This window comes from Galeopterus variegatus, unplaced genomic scaffold (assembly GCF_000696425.1).
Source record: "Galeopterus variegatus unplaced genomic scaffold, G_variegatus-3.0.2 Scaffold5533, whole genome shotgun sequence".
Lineage (NCBI taxonomy): Eukaryota > Metazoa > Chordata > Mammalia > Dermoptera > Cynocephalidae > Galeopterus > Galeopterus variegatus.
In genome coordinates, this window is record NW_007731644.1 from 75,339 (window position 1) to 92,689 (window position 17,351).

General features: G+C 38.3%; 1 protein-coding gene across 1 annotated transcript in view; it reads right to left on the reverse strand.

The window, feature by feature from the left end:
* Positions 1-320: 320 nt before the first annotated feature.
* The window catches only part of USP28 (ubiquitin specific peptidase 28), a 44,052-nt gene continuing 27,021 nt past the window's right edge, over positions 321-17,351 (reverse strand). Inside the window, exons 12-25 of the mRNA XM_008589580.1 lie at positions 16,114-16,293; positions 13,821-14,032; positions 12,875-12,945; positions 10,873-11,101; positions 9,747-9,941; positions 9,023-9,162; positions 8,677-8,862; positions 7,471-7,566; positions 6,589-6,767; positions 6,393-6,471; positions 5,396-5,475; positions 4,709-4,832; positions 3,029-3,224; positions 321-1,543 (exon numbers count right to left, since the gene is read on the reverse strand). Coding sequence (XP_008587802.1) covers positions 1,368-1,543; positions 3,029-3,224; positions 4,709-4,832; positions 5,396-5,475; positions 6,393-6,471; positions 6,589-6,767; positions 7,471-7,566; positions 8,677-8,862; positions 9,023-9,162; positions 9,747-9,941; positions 10,873-11,101; positions 12,875-12,945; positions 13,821-14,032; positions 16,114-16,293 — 2,143 coding nt within the window. The 3' untranslated portion in view covers positions 321-1,367. The remainder of the gene's footprint in view (positions 1,544-3,028; positions 3,225-4,708; positions 4,833-5,395; positions 5,476-6,392; positions 6,472-6,588; positions 6,768-7,470; positions 7,567-8,676; positions 8,863-9,022; positions 9,163-9,746; positions 9,942-10,872; positions 11,102-12,874; positions 12,946-13,820; positions 14,033-16,113; positions 16,294-17,351) is intronic.

Consider the following 17,351-nt stretch of genomic DNA (forward strand, 5'->3'; position numbering starts at 1 on the left):
TTTAAAAAAAAATTTTTTTTTAAATTAAATAAATAAAATGTTACAAATTACAAAGTGAATACACTTTACGTGAAATGCAAATAGCAAATAAGATGAAAAGATGCCAGTCACCACTAGGTGCTGCTCAAGAAGTGACTGCTCCCTGCTCTTATTTCAAACGTAGAAACCTCCATTCCCACTAAGTTTCTCAACCTTTTAATCTGCTTTTTTGTTTTAAAGTAGAAAAACTGAAATAAGACAAATGCTTACTGAGTCTATCCATTTCCAAAATGAAAAAAAAAAAAATTAATTAATTAATTAAATAAAGGCCATACTGCATGCCAAAGGTAAAACAAATACTTTTATTGCACATTTATAAAATCTGCATAGTTGTATCAAGTGTTCTTTCCTCCCACAATTCCTCCATTAATCCTTAAAATTTGGTTAAAACCCAATGTCTGATAAGAAGCCTTTTAAAAATGGTCAACAGGGGATAGTTTTCCGTCTCTATATACATATATATATAGATTTTTTTCTTTTTACAAATACACATCCCTCATTTTCAAAATGCAAAAAAGGAGAAGGGGACCAACAAGGAGGGGGGGCCAGCAGTAGCCTTAGACACCTGTTTGTGAGAATTTTCAGGTACTAGAAAATTTTACCTAAATGGTTAGCAACTATTAACACATCATCTTTCATCAAGTTTCACAATGCTATTGTCTAAATCCTTAATGTTTTTCTTTCTTTCACCCAGGACTGAGTATGAGGTTTTCTGGTTTATTTAAAAAAATAAAAGAGAAGAAAGAAAGAACGGACCACTTTCTTGTGACTTTTCAGCATCTCACTGCAATGTGACCTTATATTCTACCCACACGTAATAGGGTGGCAGTTCATCAGCAATCCATTTTTTGTCATCTCCTGTCAAAAGCCAGGGAAGGTTTAGATTTCTAATCTCTTGTAGTTAAGAATTTTTACATGTCACCTGTATTTGATAAAATAACTAGTAGCTGTTCATCTGGTTCATGTTCTGATGAATCACTCTTCTATTCTGCTGTCAAAAATATTTATGCCAGAAAGATAATTTAAAAAGTAGCAAGAGGCTTAGAAGAACCCAAGCATTACTGTAGGTACAAAGGCATTTCAGGTCTTCTCGCATAATTCAATACCTTAATACACTGGTTCCTGCCTTTTTTAGTGAAGTAACTTTTATGATTCTGTACCTAAAAAGTGCAATTTTATTTCCAATCCTTCTTTAGAGGCAGCATGGTAGGGGTCTGGATCTGAATCTTGTTCACTTAACCCCTTTCCCAAGATGAACACTGTGACAACAGACTTCTGTACAACAGGCAGGCAACCAGAGACCAGGATGGGCCTTGAACATGCAGGGCTCATTTCACTGTCACAGTTGAAACTCCCTGAATTGACTCCATGACAGCTGCAAATCGGCTACAAAGGTCATAGGGAGAATTGGGTCTAATAGTTGGAGGTTCCTTCAACACAATGATTTCTGCAGAAGGATCCAGAAGCCTGGGTAGAAACTCCCCTAAGCACAGCTGTAGATTTTCTGTGAAGGAAAAACAGATGGTTACATATACATCTGTTTTGTACAGATAAATAAATCTCTGAGTAAAAACCAATAAGCCTACAGCTATAAAGGAACGCCTTCAAATAACCCATTATCCAACTTCAAGGCCAAAAGATTATGCTGGCATTTAAAAACAAATGATGATTCTTTTAGGGCAAACCAGGAGAAAGACCTACTTGCCAAATATACCAGAGCTTTAGGCCACTGCTTTAAGTCATCTGATGTTGCCAGAATAACACTGTATATTCACTTCATTATGGACAAGTCTCTAATCAATCACTCTTTTAAATTTTGAGAAACTGGGTATGATACTCAGTACCAAAAAATAATAGTGCTATTTTGTTTCAAATGATTAAAATATACCAGTGTGTATCATACATGGTCTAAATAAAAACTGAAGGCATTAAAAGGAAATACAGGCTGGCCAGTTAGCTCAGTTGGTTAGAGCGTGGTGCTGGTAACACCAAGGTCCATGGCTCAATCCTGTGCCAGCCGGCAGCCCCCACCCACCAAAAAATAACTAAAATAAAAGCAAATACATAGCAACTAGTTAATATAGAATTTTTCAATAAACACTATAAACTTGAACACTTCAACAAGTTAATGGAATATCTCTACATCAGTGAGAAACTAATAAAGAGGATTCATATCAGAATATACACAAACTGTCCGAGTCTACTGAATTCACCTAAAAATTACTAGTTTTATGCTCCCTCCCCCAGATGCTCTGGACAAGCAAGGATATTCTGTGTACTAGTTTATTAATCTTGAAGCCATCATAGTTAATAATATTTTAATGTCTTACAACTTCAAGCCACAGGAAAATTAGTTGAGGTACCATCAGGTTTTGATTTTTAAAAATCAGATTCTGGGGCCGGCCCGGTGGCGCACTGCTATAGTGCGCCGCTTGGGAGTGCAGTGGCACTCCCGCCGAGGGTTCGGATCCCACATACAGACCGGCCGCTCACTGGCTGAGCGAGGTGCGGGAGCAACACCGAGGGTTGCGATCCCGTTGCCGGTCCCGGTCCGGTATGGGCACGACACTGAGGGTTGCAATCCGTTGCCGGTAACGAAAAAAGACAAAAAAAAGGAAAAAAAAAAAAAAATCAGATTCTGATTTTTAAATTATAAAAGAGTTCAGATTTGGCAGACAAGAGAGTACTAGAAGTTGGACACTTCTGGAAAGCAGTGGCTTTTTTCAAAAAGGGCTTATTGGTTGCCCATGGAGTTGCCATAGGTAAGGTAAGGGGAGGTTAAGAGGCCCAGGCTCTCTTCCCCTTATTTCAGTAGAGAAGATCTACTTTCAACTCACGTATATGCGGGGGTGGAGGATGGGGGATTAGAGAGGAGGAAGTCCAATCCTTCAAAAAGGTTTTAACAACCAGTGCTATAGTTTGAGACCTCTGTAATGTCTAGACCTCTCAAAACCTTAGAAAATTATTAGAAATACAATGAACAACATACCTGCAATATCTTGCCCAAGGTAAGAGCACCAATGGTTTCTCATGACCTCAATGGCATCCAGGTCATCCTTGGAGATGTCATTATTAATGATAAGGTGAATGCAGGGAATGATCAGCTCATTCATCACATTAATGCCCTCTGTTACAGAGTGATCATCATTTGTTTCAAAGAGAGAAGCCGCTTTAGCATTCAGCTCCTACAGATAAAAGGCAGAGTGGGGGAAAAAAGTCATTTATTTAATAACACTCTAAACAAGTGGTTCTCAAACTTTGCTACACAATGGAATTACCTGGAGATCTTTAAAAACTAATGATGCCTGGTTCCCACTCCAGACATGCTGTTTTAATTGGCACGAGGATGGCCTGGGCATTGGGATTTTATAAAAGCTCCCAAAGTGATTCTAATGCAGCAGCAAAGTCTGTGACCCAATGGCCTAAACTTACAAGGTCATACTTAACACCTGCTTCTATCCAAAGACCTGTTCAACAGTTCTAAATCTCTACTGAGCATCAGAACCACCTCCAGAAGACACATTGAGGCCACGCCCCTCCCCAGGGGTTCTGGTTTAATTGTCTGGAGATGACCCAAACATCAACTGCTTGAAATCTCCCTCCATGATTATGACACACAGTGGCGGTTGGGAGCAGTGTCGGAAAGGTTCGAAATCACTATTACTGCATTACTGTGGAAGCTAAGTAGGATATTCAAAATGTCAATCTGTATTTGGTGATTTAAAATATAAAAGCATGGCTCTAATAAAATTCAGCTCCATCAAATCTACAAGCCCCCCCACCCCTTTTTTGGCTTCAAACTGGCCCTGCCACACCTATAACTAATACAGATATCAAAGTATAAATCTGAAAATCAAGCTCTTGAGATGAATATACATGATGATTTAATCTCCTCCATTTGGTATAGACAAGGCCAAGGCAGTTGTAGAAGTGCTGGCCTGACTTCTGTGAAGGGAAAGTCTGCTGAGTACAGGGGAAACAAACACAAGCACACAATCTGAAAGCAAGCCACCTCTTTCTAGCTCTCTGAAGGACAAGCACTGTACAAACCCACGGGTAGGCAAGGGGATATAGGTCTGCCTTTCCATGGGGCTGCCAAAGGCAAAACAGGTCAGGATGGATTTAGTCTGCACTAGTGTATGACAATGACGCTATCAGAACAGGACCAATTCTTATGGTTCATACCTTTTTAAAAAAGCTAGAGTCTCTTAGAATTAACTAAAATTTTACCCAGTAGCTTAGTAGGGAAAACTTAAAAAGTTCCATATTCCTCAACATGTAACATTTATTACATGCTTACTACATGCCACGGACAGAGGAAATGGCTGAATAAGAAAAGGATCTGTGCTCAGGGAGCTCACAATCTCAGGGAAGCAATGTGACAAAAGCTACAGCGCAGGCACCCATGCAAGGCACAGACAGGCTGATGACTGAGTCTCAGCTTCTGTCAGGGGCTGAAGAAGAATGATGTTCACTAACTATAACTGAAAAGAATTCGTTCTGATGTAAAAGTGCTTGTGAGTGGAAAAAAAATCTAGAACCTGTTGGAGATAATTGTTTTGTTTTTTTAAGTTATAACTGTTCATGGCTTCAAGAAGCAGGAGTAAACACAATAAAAACAAAAACAAAAAGCAAAAAAAACCCTTAAGGCTTTACAAACAGTACAAACCAGAAGGCATTTTCTTCGGTATAAAGCAATCACCGACTCCTTCACCCCACGGCGGGGACCCTTCATTAGCAGAGCGGCATTGCTCTGGTAGGCGTACACCAGGTACGACAGTGCCTCTTGGTACCTTAGAAAATGGGAGATAAACAATAGCTCATGCTCTTTTGCCAAAATCTAGGTCTTAGACCTCACTGTTCCCCAACACAAGAATCTATTTGGCTGTAATTATGGGAAAGTCTTAAAGATGGAGTCAGCATGGTATACTGGGAAAAACCTGAGGGCCAAAGATTGCAGCCCATCTCAGCTCTTCTACACACTGGCCAAAAAACCCAAGAAGCCCACGAAGCTTGCCTGGGCCTCGGTTTTCCCATCTCTAAAACAAAGAAGTTGACTATGTGCTCACTAGGGTCCATGCCAACTCAAAAATTAACTTACTGAGTTCATCTTCATTTATCACAAAGAAAGTCTGGCACAGTATATATCTCTCTACTAATAAATCTCATTATGTGAAGGATGAAAAGCGACATGTGATGTTCAGAGCAAAACTGAAGCTCTGGGAAGAGCAGAGGAACACGAACATGTACTTCAAGGGAGGTTATGCTCGGCTGTGACTCTTAGCATTCCTGGGAGGGCATCAATAAATAACAGTGTCCTGACCAATAATCCTAACGAAATAAAACGCTGACATACTTTCCTTTTTGATAAAGTTCCAGGCCGGTTAGGAGATACACAGACACCTTTCGAAACAAACTATAATCTTCATGCCACTTCTGAAAAGGAAAGACTACCATTAATGATTACGATCACAAGGAACAACGGCTGCACTTTCCACGACAGTAAATTTTAAAATTCAATACAAATACTTATTGAGCACATCTGGCCAGGCACAAAAACAATAAACACAAAAGCTTTCAGATAACAACTTATTCAACATTTAGAATTAAAGTCTACCACTGACTTTAATTTTCAATGTTCTGTTCCTTCCACTGTAGAACGGAAGTATTTATTTCACATGAGCTTTGGAATTTATTAATTTCCAACACCCATGTTAAAGTTGTTCAGTTCCAGCTTAAATGGATGACCTCCCAAATACTGACAAAACCATCCAGATGTGGGGAAAATGGAAGGACAAGGCAGTTCCAAGTCATACAGTACAACACTCAAGCTCAGTGAGTGTGCTGGGCACACATTAGGTAGGACATAACATTGTTTTACACAGAATGCAATGGTTTTTCTTAAAAATTTGCAGCTATATATGTTTTGCTTTTCATGGGGATTTTTTGGCAGCTGGCCAGTAAGGGAATCCAAACCCTGAACCTTGGTGTTATCAGCACCGTGTTCTAACCAACTGCGCCATCTGACCAGCCCCTAATACGTATCATAAAACTGTATCATTTAAAACAAACCAAAAGCATGATTTCAAAATAGTACTGCCTAGGACAAAGCTAAAGTAAGTATATAAGGGAAATGAGGCACTGACTTTTTAGCAGAAGAGTGGAAATAAAGAAACCTCCTATTCTGAGAGTAAGAAAAGATCATTTACTCATTCCTCCCCAGGTTTTTTGGGGGGTGGCTTGGGGGGAAACAAGTCAGTCTGTAACAACACAAAATTGTTAATTCTGACTCAAGTACCATTTGCCTCTGGAATTAATATTTTTACTTTGCAGATTTAAAGAAAAGACGTCACCTTGTACTCCTCCATATTCATGTCATCTGGACCGATTTCCTTCAGCTTAGCTCGAGCCACCTTCATAATGCTGATCGATCTGTGTGGAACAATGGTCAGAAAGCAGTGAGAGACTAAGGGGCAAACTTCCCCATCAGAAGGGTCAGTCTACCAGGGCCAGACAGACAGGCGACTCGCTTGAGTGGTCCCTTCTCACCTTTCGTCGTAGCTAAGATTTTTATCTGCAAACTGTTCCAGAAGGGTCCTTTCTACTACCCGCTTGGGTGCTTCATTTTGGAAAAAGTAGACAAGGACATGTTGAAGTCGAGGATCACTGTGAGAGGTGGGGGTCTCTTTAGCCAGCTGATAGAGCCTGGAGTATTCTTCATGGAATGCCTATTAAAGACAGAATTGATAGTTAGAAACTGGTGCATTGTAGGCTTCTGCACATAGAAATTGATGCCTAAGGGCTAGAGGGTCTCCTAATTCCAGGAAGACTTCTAAGGAATTCTTCTTTGTGAGGAATTACAAAGGCAACTATGAAAATTGTTTGCATTTCATAAGGGATGAAACTCTCTAGCATTCTAGTACCAAAGATATATGTACTCATATGAAAGTCATTTTTCTCATGAAATTCTCAGAAAAATATTTAGTTTTAGTTGTTTCAGGCATATCCTTGAGTCCCCCACCAATGACCTAAATTTTAAAAATCCATATAAACCCTATTTTATTCAAGTACTTTACATTTTACTCAAAGACCTTAAAAAGCATGGCCTACTTTCTTATATTATGGCCCCCAAATTACAATGGCACGATCTCACTCACAACTTTGTTAATAGACATCTCCTAACAACAACAAAAGCCACTCCAGGCTAGGTTTAACATAGAATGGCATTGCTAATCAAGGCTGGGTCAGTGCCAAAAGAGGAGTGAAAAGTATTGTGGGACAAATTGTTCATTAATTAAACAGGAAAGGGAGTTTTATGTTTCACTTCGATGAAAGACATCTTTAATCCCATTTTATTCCCATCTTGTAGAATTATTGACCCAATATTATAATACCTGTTTATGAGGATTAGAATGTTAAAAACAGAGATACCTTAATAAGCCCAGCTTCAGACCCATCTCGGTCAAAGGTCTGACGGGCTTTAGCTATGGCCAGGATGACCCCTTGCATGGCAGGGCTCAGCATCACCTACCACAAGAGGGCACAAACCACGGAGAGAAAAAGGAGAAAAGAAAGGTTCAAAAGAAGACTATATGAGAGCAAGGTGAACAGAGTGCAGCAGGGAAGCAACCTTGCCAGCATCAATGGTAAGTCGAGTTTCACGCCCTGTTCCTATGTGCATTCCCAGCCCGTCCTCTACATAATGTCAATGCCTCGCTCCAGACAACCTATTCCTACACTAAGCGTTCTCTCTACTTTAGCAGGATGAAGATGCATGTCAAAAAATATCTCCAGTATGGCACTGCAGAAGAATTACATTAAATTACAGCTCTCAGAGGGGCAGTGTCTGAGGTCAGAATTCCAATTCAGTTCTGCACTTTGGGGTGTTTATCTCAAATACACAAATATTTAAAAAATACATTTAAAATAGTCTGGAAACTAGGGGCTACATAATTCTATAAAATGAAAACTTTTCAATGATTAAAGAAAAATCTGAGACAGGATTTCTTTATCTCAAATACACAAATATTTAAAAAATACATTTAAAATAGTCTGGAAACTAGGGACTACATAATTCTATAAAATGAAAACTTTTCAATGATTAAAGAAAAATCTGAGACAGGATTTCATGATCATTTATGTGCAGTGCTATTGAAAAGCAGATCAACAATGCATAATTTGGGGTTCTACAGCTTCTTCCTAAAGCTTTAGAATTAAAAACAACTACTTTAATCCACATTTGTTTTGCTCACTGGACAACTGATAAATTTATATTTGGAGGAAAAATAGTGGACTGATATAAAAAACAAAGATTCCCTACTTAAAATAAGAAGGCAATTTTGGGGTCATAATACCAAAACAGGAACTAAATTCTACCTTTCTGAGCCATCTGCAGTGGCCCATAAGAATAAGCCTGGGTAGATAGATATATACTGGGAGTAGCATACAGTAGGCGGAGCAAGGCTATCTTTTAAAAAATGGTAACTAAGGTCATAACTAGACAGGCCTTCTTATCAATTATGTTTCAATGAAAATATATTAGCCATTACCAGATACCCTAAAAAAGTATATTTAGCCACACGAGAAGGAAATATAAGACTGACAACAAACAGCTAAATCCTGCACTCATCTCTGTACCTCCTCATCATATCCATCTGCATCAGATCTAACCAGAATCCTTCCCACACTGGGAATCTCGACTTCAGAGACCTCAGAATTAGGCTGGGCAGCAGATTCTGCGTCATTAGCCTGTTGGGGCTGTTCTGACTGCTCTGCATGGTTTGTTTCCTGGGGCATGGGCTTCTCGGGTTCAGCTTCCTTAAGCTGTGGCAGCAGAAGGGAGAGAGAGAATAAGAAAAAACAGGAGAAATAAAGAGGGGTTGGTTAAAGGTAGCAGAGACACAGAATAATAGAAATGTGAGAAAGCTGGCAATTCTGCTGAAAGCCCACCCCTCCTGAACTTGGGGTTCTTAGTCATTCTCACCTCACACAATGCTGCTTCTACACCGCTCTTCTCATAGGCACGTGCTGTGTTCGCAATTGCCTGGGCAGTCTGTTCCTTTACAATCACAGCGTGCTCAGATGACAGGCAGCGAACCCCATGAGAAGAGACTCCTGGAGGCTCTGACAAAGAATTGTACAAAGGTGTTAGCATCTGATGAGAAAAAAAATCTGGAATATGATGATAAAAAGCAAGCAGGATGGATACACAATATAATTCACAACCCTTCCAACACAACTTTTTAAAAAGCCTATGCAAATTTCTCCTAGAAACTTATGACAAGAAATGGCTACTTCAGCAAGAACATACTGATGATTCTGTAAAATTTAATATGCTCCCAACTTTGTCATATTTCTTTATGCCAAGAAGCTTTCCTACAAACAACCATCTGTTAGAAACATCACCTCTAGAGAACAGTTTTCATAAAGTCTACCTATTAATCCTATCACAGTTTCTCCTACAATCTGGGAAATAAGCAAAACTACAGACATGGTGAAAGTATAGATAGCTAGTATTTCTGACATTACCTCTGCTCGTGAGAAAGCACATTTAAAAGCCACAATTTATTCCATTAGGTTATGCAATAACAAAATACATGAAATATATTGTGAAGACATCAGATGGTTAGTTAAAGAGTACAGGGCTGGCCGGGAGAGTGCAGTACGAGTGTTACTAGATCACTGGCATGAGTGCCCTTCACAGGTACCTGGTGATGCAGAGGAATCCTGTGATGTGGAGTTGGGGGAGGATTCCATTTGAGGGATTTTGCAAGACTGCTCTTCTTCCCACTCCTCTACCTCCTGCTCAAACCGCCAGTTATCTTCCTGAATGTAATGTTTAAGTTCAACAGAGAGGGTTTCCACTTCTTCTAACATTTGATCAGACTCATTCAGGGCTGCCTCTGAGGGAAAACAAAGACAGTTAAATGGAGCACTCTCCACCAAAAGGTCACTAAGAACCAAAAGGTCCTTTCTAGAAAGGAAGAAAACAGGACATTTCATCTTTTTTCTTACTAACTAAAAATACATACATGCATAAATACTCCATCAGAAATAAAGTTTGAAAGCATGCATTAAAGAGTAAAGTACCAATATAAATGACAATTATTATTGCTGTTGGCATTAGTAGTAGTATTATAAGAAGCATAAAACTGTTCAGGCAAATCCACTTTTAAAATTTAAAAGCTGTTCTCCAAAGGGCAAAAAATGTGTGTATAAGGATGTCACTAAAAGAGAAAAAAACTAGAGAAAATTGGAAAGTCTATCAATGGGAGGTTGGTTAAATACATGATATACATATTTTCCAAGGAATGAAATTATTATGCAGTTGTTAAAAAGAATGAGTAGGTTCTATTTATGAAAATATAGAGATTGCTAAATATTCAATTAATCAAAAAGGTGCAGAATTGAATGGAAAAATACCCTATTTGGGGGAAAATAGGGGTGTGGTGGGAGATACAGAGAAATAAAATCTAGCATATGCATAGAACATTTCTTGAAGACTATATAAGAAATGTAACAGTGTATATTTGTTGGGGATTGGACCAGTGGTTCAGGATGGAAGCAGATCAGTTAGTTAGAGTGTAGTCTTATAACCCTGAGGTCATGGGTTCAGATCCCTATACAGGCCAGCTGCCAAAAAAAAAAGGATGGAAGTAGGAAAGCAAACATTTTTCCTTTTTATTCCCTTGTATACTGTTTGTATTTTAAAAATGCATTATTACATAACAATAAAATTATAGTTTAAATTTTTTAAATAGAAGTACAAAACTGTTCCCTCCCTGGACAGTACAGATTTTCCCCAATCTCTGGGTTCTCCTAAGATATTTTTACCTGCATTGAAGTGGGGCAGCTTGTCATTAATATACATCAGACAGTAAGCACTGACATTTCTCACTCCTCCAAAGGAATCTCTTTCGAGTTCTTCCCAGGAAGATTCAGTAACAGAGATGTCATTGTACTTGAGCCAGATTTGTCGGGGTTGATTATAGATGTAGGCCCAGTAGTGTCCAGCATTTGCTTGTCCTTCATGAACAAGAACTGCGTGCAAGTGATAAGGCACCTGAAAATCAGAAAGTGCATTTTTCAGTGAAGTTAAGCAAAGTAATCTGATAAAGTTTAGGTTGTTAAAATTCAAAACTGTTTCCAATTATCAGACAGGAAAAATGACTATTTATATATGTGTGTATGCTATGAGGTTCACATCAAAACAAATTTTGAAATAACAAAAACCCAGCTTTGGAATCTATAGATTATGTCTCAGTTCCCGAATCTTTAAAGCCAGAGACAGTTGAACCAGATGACCTCTCTGAAGACTCTTTCAACTCTAAATACCTAAGATTACAGATCTAAAACCAAAGATAGCCTACATCTATTTACCTTTCCAATTCAAGACTCGGTTTATCTAAAAACAGAATATTGACCATTCACGTTGAGAAAATGCATACTGTATTTTGGACATAAAAACAAGTTTAGCAGCTATCTCGTTATATGCCTATTTTATTTGGTACCAAAATTTAAGTTAGCATATTTCATTATAAATCAGTCACATGTTCCTCATATTTCTTCTTGTGAATGATCATCCACCTACTGAGGTGAAGACCCTTTTATCTACATACTTGTTTGTTTCAACATCTGAAAAGCATCTACAGTTGACCCTTGAACAATCTGGGGGTTAGAAAGGCCAACATCCCAAACAGTTGAAAATCCGTGTGTAACTTTTGACTCCTAGCCTACTCTTGGCCAGAAAAGCCTTCCTAATGACATAAACAGTTGATTAACACACATTTTGTATGTTATATGTATTACATACTGCATTCTTACAATAAAGTAAGCTAGAGAAAAGAAAATATAAGAAAATAATAAGAAAGAGAAAATATATTTAAACAACATTGAAATATATTGGAAAAAAATCCACATATAAGTAGCCCCACGCAGTTCAAACCTGTGTTGTTCAAGGGTCAACTGCACTTTTTTCAATATGGAAAAAACAAAGCAACACTTAAATGTAAGTACTGCAAAAGAAAATAAAGCCAGTTGTGGAATCAAATTAAACTGGCACTTAATCAATAACTTTACATGTTTTTACTGGTAGTGAAGATTTTGAAATAGCACAAAAAAGAAACTGAGGCAACCCCAAGATCCACATGGTGCGTTCATGTGGTGCACAGAACTGTGCCTCAGTGATGCTCCAGAAACAGAGCTGTCCTCCTAAAGCCATTCACACAGAGCCACTGCAAGGTCAGGCCCTGACCAGAGGCTCTTCATCCCTCCACACCCAGAATGTCACTCTAAACAAAACGTGGACACTAAGAATTTCTGCCCCGCCTAACACACTTTTGGTGTTACAAGTTATTACAAAAATAAAGCTTTAAGGCATGCTGCTAAATTAAAGATCATGAAGGACCACGATATTTTGGAACAGATGGATATTGCAAAGTTCATGTGCAATGCGGCACTGACAATCAGTCATAAGATTTTAAGTCATCATTTTATATCTATAACTCTTCCCAGGTTATGTTGCACCCACTGCACTAATTAAATTACCATTTTGTGAGAAAATTCTTATTAATATTTGACAGCAAACCTTTCCATTATATGAAAAAAATACCATGTGGCACAATCAAAACAAATGTTTTCAGTTCTATTGCTGGTAAAAATTATATTGCTTTCTTCAGCCTAAAATGAAAAAATAGAAAGTATAATTTCTATTTTAAATTTATTCTTGTATTTCAGGGAGATTCACATTCGGTTTCAAAGAAAACTAAGAAATTTTCTTTTTGTATCTACAATTAGCACATGCCTTGACTACTTTTCCCATCAATTTTCATTCTACCTGACGAAGGAGAGGATCACAGTACATCTGCTCAATAGTCTGGGTAGTGCTTGCAATACAATTCTTTAAATCTGTTAAAAAAGAATACTTTGTTAAAATGATCTCATTCCATGTCAAACAGGCTACTTCAACTAAGCAAAAAGTATTGCTTATCTGTATCTAGGGTTCTAATGATTCCGACTTCATCTATGAACTATAAAGTAGTATGCAGTATTAAAACAGCTAGCACTTTAGGTTATGGAGGTTTTTTGTTCAATATAATTACATTAAGGTTTAAAAAAATTATCTATTGGCACTTGGTGTAAAATATATGTCCCAGAGGCAGGATCTGATATGAGAAGGCAGAACAAAGGGTAGGGCTAAAATTCTCTAAATAAAAACTTGAGAAGAAACTAGAGTTTCATTTGTCTTTTTGTTCCCTAGATAAAAGGAAAAAGAAAGGGGAGAAAGGATAGTCTAAGCAATACAGCCATGAGGCCAAAGGACTTTTAAGAGTAGAATGCTAATTCAATTTTACATTGTGTGTAATGCTCAAATATTCTCTGCATCATCAACCTTCAGTAAAGCATGCTTCATATGAAAAAGACTTAAAAGCAGAAATCTAGGGAAGCTAAATTATAAGTCTGGGTCAATTGAAGCCAGAGTTCAGTTAAACTGCTACAGAAACAGAATCAGAAGCTGCAGAAAAATCCCAGCAAGGTGATCATGAGTGTATAAGTTTTAGGAATTTTTAGAAATGTTGAGTAGGGAATCTAGGAGGGATCATTCCACAGCTGTATAATGAGGGTATGAACCAATCTTACAGGACACTAAACGTGCAAAAGAAGTCACAATTACTATGCTAAAACTCAACAGCGTGTACAGCAACGGCAGGAAATGTATCCAAGGTGACTAACTTCTATATATTCAAACAAACAGAAAAGGCACTGTAACTAAAAGAGCCGACCTTGTATATCTTGTTCAATCTCACTCCTCCACCTCTGAAGACAGGTCTTAACAAAGGTTATCTCCTCATCTGTGACCGTTCGAGGAGCTGGGTGTGCAGGCATTGCCATGGAAGACCGGGAAGATGTAAGTGGCTTATTCATTATCTTAGACTTGTGTAGAGTATCTTCAGGAGAAGAAAAGGTACTTTCGACATCCTGAGAGGAGCTTGTACTGAAGGAAGACAAAAAATCATGCTGTGATAATTTACAAAAGATATCTTGGCCTAAATAATGTGTTTTGGAATGCAAGTAGCTCTGTAAAGGTATTGAGCCAAAACTTCTCTTTATATGTATCATCTCATTTAACATAATTTACCTAGTGGGCAGATACTACCTGGGTATCTTTAGCAGGGTAAATTACTATCCCTATTTTACAGATAGAAACCTAAACTTTGAGGCTGGCTGATTAGCTCGGTTGGTTAGACTGCAGCATTGTAACACCAGGGACACAGGTTCAGATCCCCAGTATTGGCCAGCTGCCAAAACCAAAACAAAACAACGAAACGTACAAACCTAAACTTTAAAGAAATTAAGCAACTTAGCCAAGTTCACTAATAGGTGATAGAAAGGGATTTAACCCAGACCTGCCAAAGACTATGATTCATGTTCTCTAATGACTAATTATAATGCCTTCTCATGAAATAGGAATAAGAGGGAAGATGGAAAAGAGAAGGGTGGGACTGGAAGAATCAAGGAATCAACTATAGAGTTCCCAAGATGTAATCAACTAAAGTGAGGCTATCCATCCAGGATCAAAATACACAGAAGCCAAGAAAAATAAAGCATCAACTGAACATCCAACTCACACCTTGGGAGAGTTCAGCGGGCAGGGTTTCAGGTCAGACTATCCCAGCCCTACCACACCCTAGCTAAATACCCAAGGAAGAGGAATTAGCCTCAGGTAAGTAATCTAATACCTCATCTACAAAATGTAAATATTAACTTCATCATATCGTTGCTGTGAATGAACAGAGAATCAAGTATGTAAAGTAAATGTTAATTTGTCTACTAATTAACTATTGTCAGAGAAAACCTGCACATAGAGGAAAAGACAGGAATATAAAATAAGCTTCTAATTGTACTTAGGTTTCTCTTTCACACCAAAACTGAAAAATATAAACTTCTTTTAGCCTTAACTTAAAAGAAACCCCACTCCATCCCTCCCCCTCTGGCACATGCAAAAAATTATGGAGAAAATCTCTTCTCCCTAAGGATCCATACATATGAAAAAATAATCCCAATATGAGCAAGAGAGCAGGTATCTCAATCTCAGAAGAGATTATTATACACACACAGTAACTTTAAAATCTAATAATATCAAGTAGTATTATTTTATTTTATTAAATAGCCTAACCAACCACTTTTTAAAAATTAAAACCATTTATATTTCACAAAATACATGAAACATTCTATTAAAAAAAAAAATCCAAATGCATAAGTAGAGTATAAAAAGTGAAAAAACTACCCAACCCCAGATACCCGAGAGATCATTCTTAAAATTTGGAATGTTCTATCCAGACAAGCATTTCTATGCATACATGAATGAATACACACTAATGTGTGTGTGTGTGTGTGTGTGATGGGGCCAGGGTGTCAAGAAAAATGGTTGCGTTTTTAACATACAAGTTTAACTATTTTTTCCATGGGTATTAGCCAGGACACACATATCAAACATGATCAGAGCTGACCCTCTGGATTATAAAGATTGTTGAATAGAGCTGAGATGGAATAGAATCAGAGTTCATACAATTTGACCTCCCAACTTCTTCATTAGACAAGCCTCTTAAGGTTGTCCTCTTCAATTTCTAGCTAGCTCTTTTTCATGTTTTAATTTTCTATTCATGAATAAGTCTCTCTTCCTTGATGTTTACTTAGTTGTACATACTTCACAGAAGATGGGAGCATGAGATGTTTGGAAAGAACAGCGCTTGAAGTTTCCTCTGAGAAAGGCCTTAAGTGGCAGCTGGCTTATACCTCAAACCAAGGTGGCCCTGGTGCGGTATGAACCCTATTGTGGACAGTTCGAGAAGGCTCTGAAATAATCCCAATCATCCTGTGGGCAAGACAAGTGCACTAGTGGGAATTATAAATGCTCCCACCCAAGTGACCGCTGGCAAATCCTTCCCTTTAAGACAGAGCTCACGGCTCCCTAAGCTCTTACAGGGTGAGTGTTTATCAGGTGGAAAGATGATGCATAATTCAAATTAAACCAGAAAAACAATACATATCACTTAAAAATGTTGTTTTTATTACCTTTCCTTGGATGTCAGGTCAGAAACCGGGCAGTGCACTGAAGAAAGTGGTACTGTCATGCGTGTGTCACTTTGAGTCGGGCAGCTTTCTGAAGCAGGTTTTGTACTAGCAAATTCAATAACATATTTCAACATGTCCGGGAGTGGGAACCGAGCCGGGCCTGAGCCATACTTCACGTACCTAAGACACAAAGACAGTGGTTCTCTACTACCCAAGCTTGCTTTGGATTTTAAGATTTGCTGACAAAACATTTGTTTACTGTACGGGGAGCCAATGGAAAGGCTTATTCCTGAAGGCTATATAATATTTAATAGGTTACTCAAACAATCTATAGGGTAAAAATTTTCTAACTACGTAAGTTAAAACTTTTAACAATCTAAAGTTTTATATCTGTCAGGAAACACTTCAAGTGGGTTCCTAATCAATGCTTTCTCTTGATGTCATATCGCATTTAGGCTCTGGTCATAAAAATAAATTATTTCTGGGCCGGCCCGGTGGCGCACTGGATAGTGTGCCGCTTGGGAAGTGCGGCAGCGCTCCCGCCCGAGGGTTCGGATCCCATATACAGACCGGTTCCCGCTCACTGGCTGAGCGAGGCGCGGGAGCAACGCCGAGGGTTGCGATCCCGTTGCCGGTCCCCGGTCCGGTACGGGGGCAACACTGAGGGTTGCGATCCGTTGCCGGACACGGAAAAAGACAAAAGACAAAATAAATAAATAAATAATTTCTTAAAGGAAAAATAGACATATTATTAGGACCTAAATGTGAAAATAATTCTGGTGAGCTAGTACCCAAGAGTTTTTTCTTTTCTGCCCTTTAACCAGCTACTTCTTTTATTTGTTTAGAATGAGCAAATAATAAATATCTTCAAGTATGTGACCAAAGTAATAAACAAATAATTTAATAATATCCACTATTCTGCCATTATTAGTGCATTACTTTAGATTCAATAAATATACAGTTTAATGAATTTTAGAGTTCACTAAAGCAGACAGACTTTAAATGGTACGATAATCAACCTGACTGGTTGGTACAGCTAACTCTATAATTCTGGGATTCCATCATAGTATGATATCACTTAGTATGATATTCATCCTAACCAAATCTTCAATAATTGATGCCTGGCCTATGCCACTGAACAGGTGTATGCATTATAGGGTACTTAGGACCCTGTAGAAGAAAGATTCACCAGTTTTCTTAAACTGTGGCCTTTATCAACACCTACTTCCCATTTACAG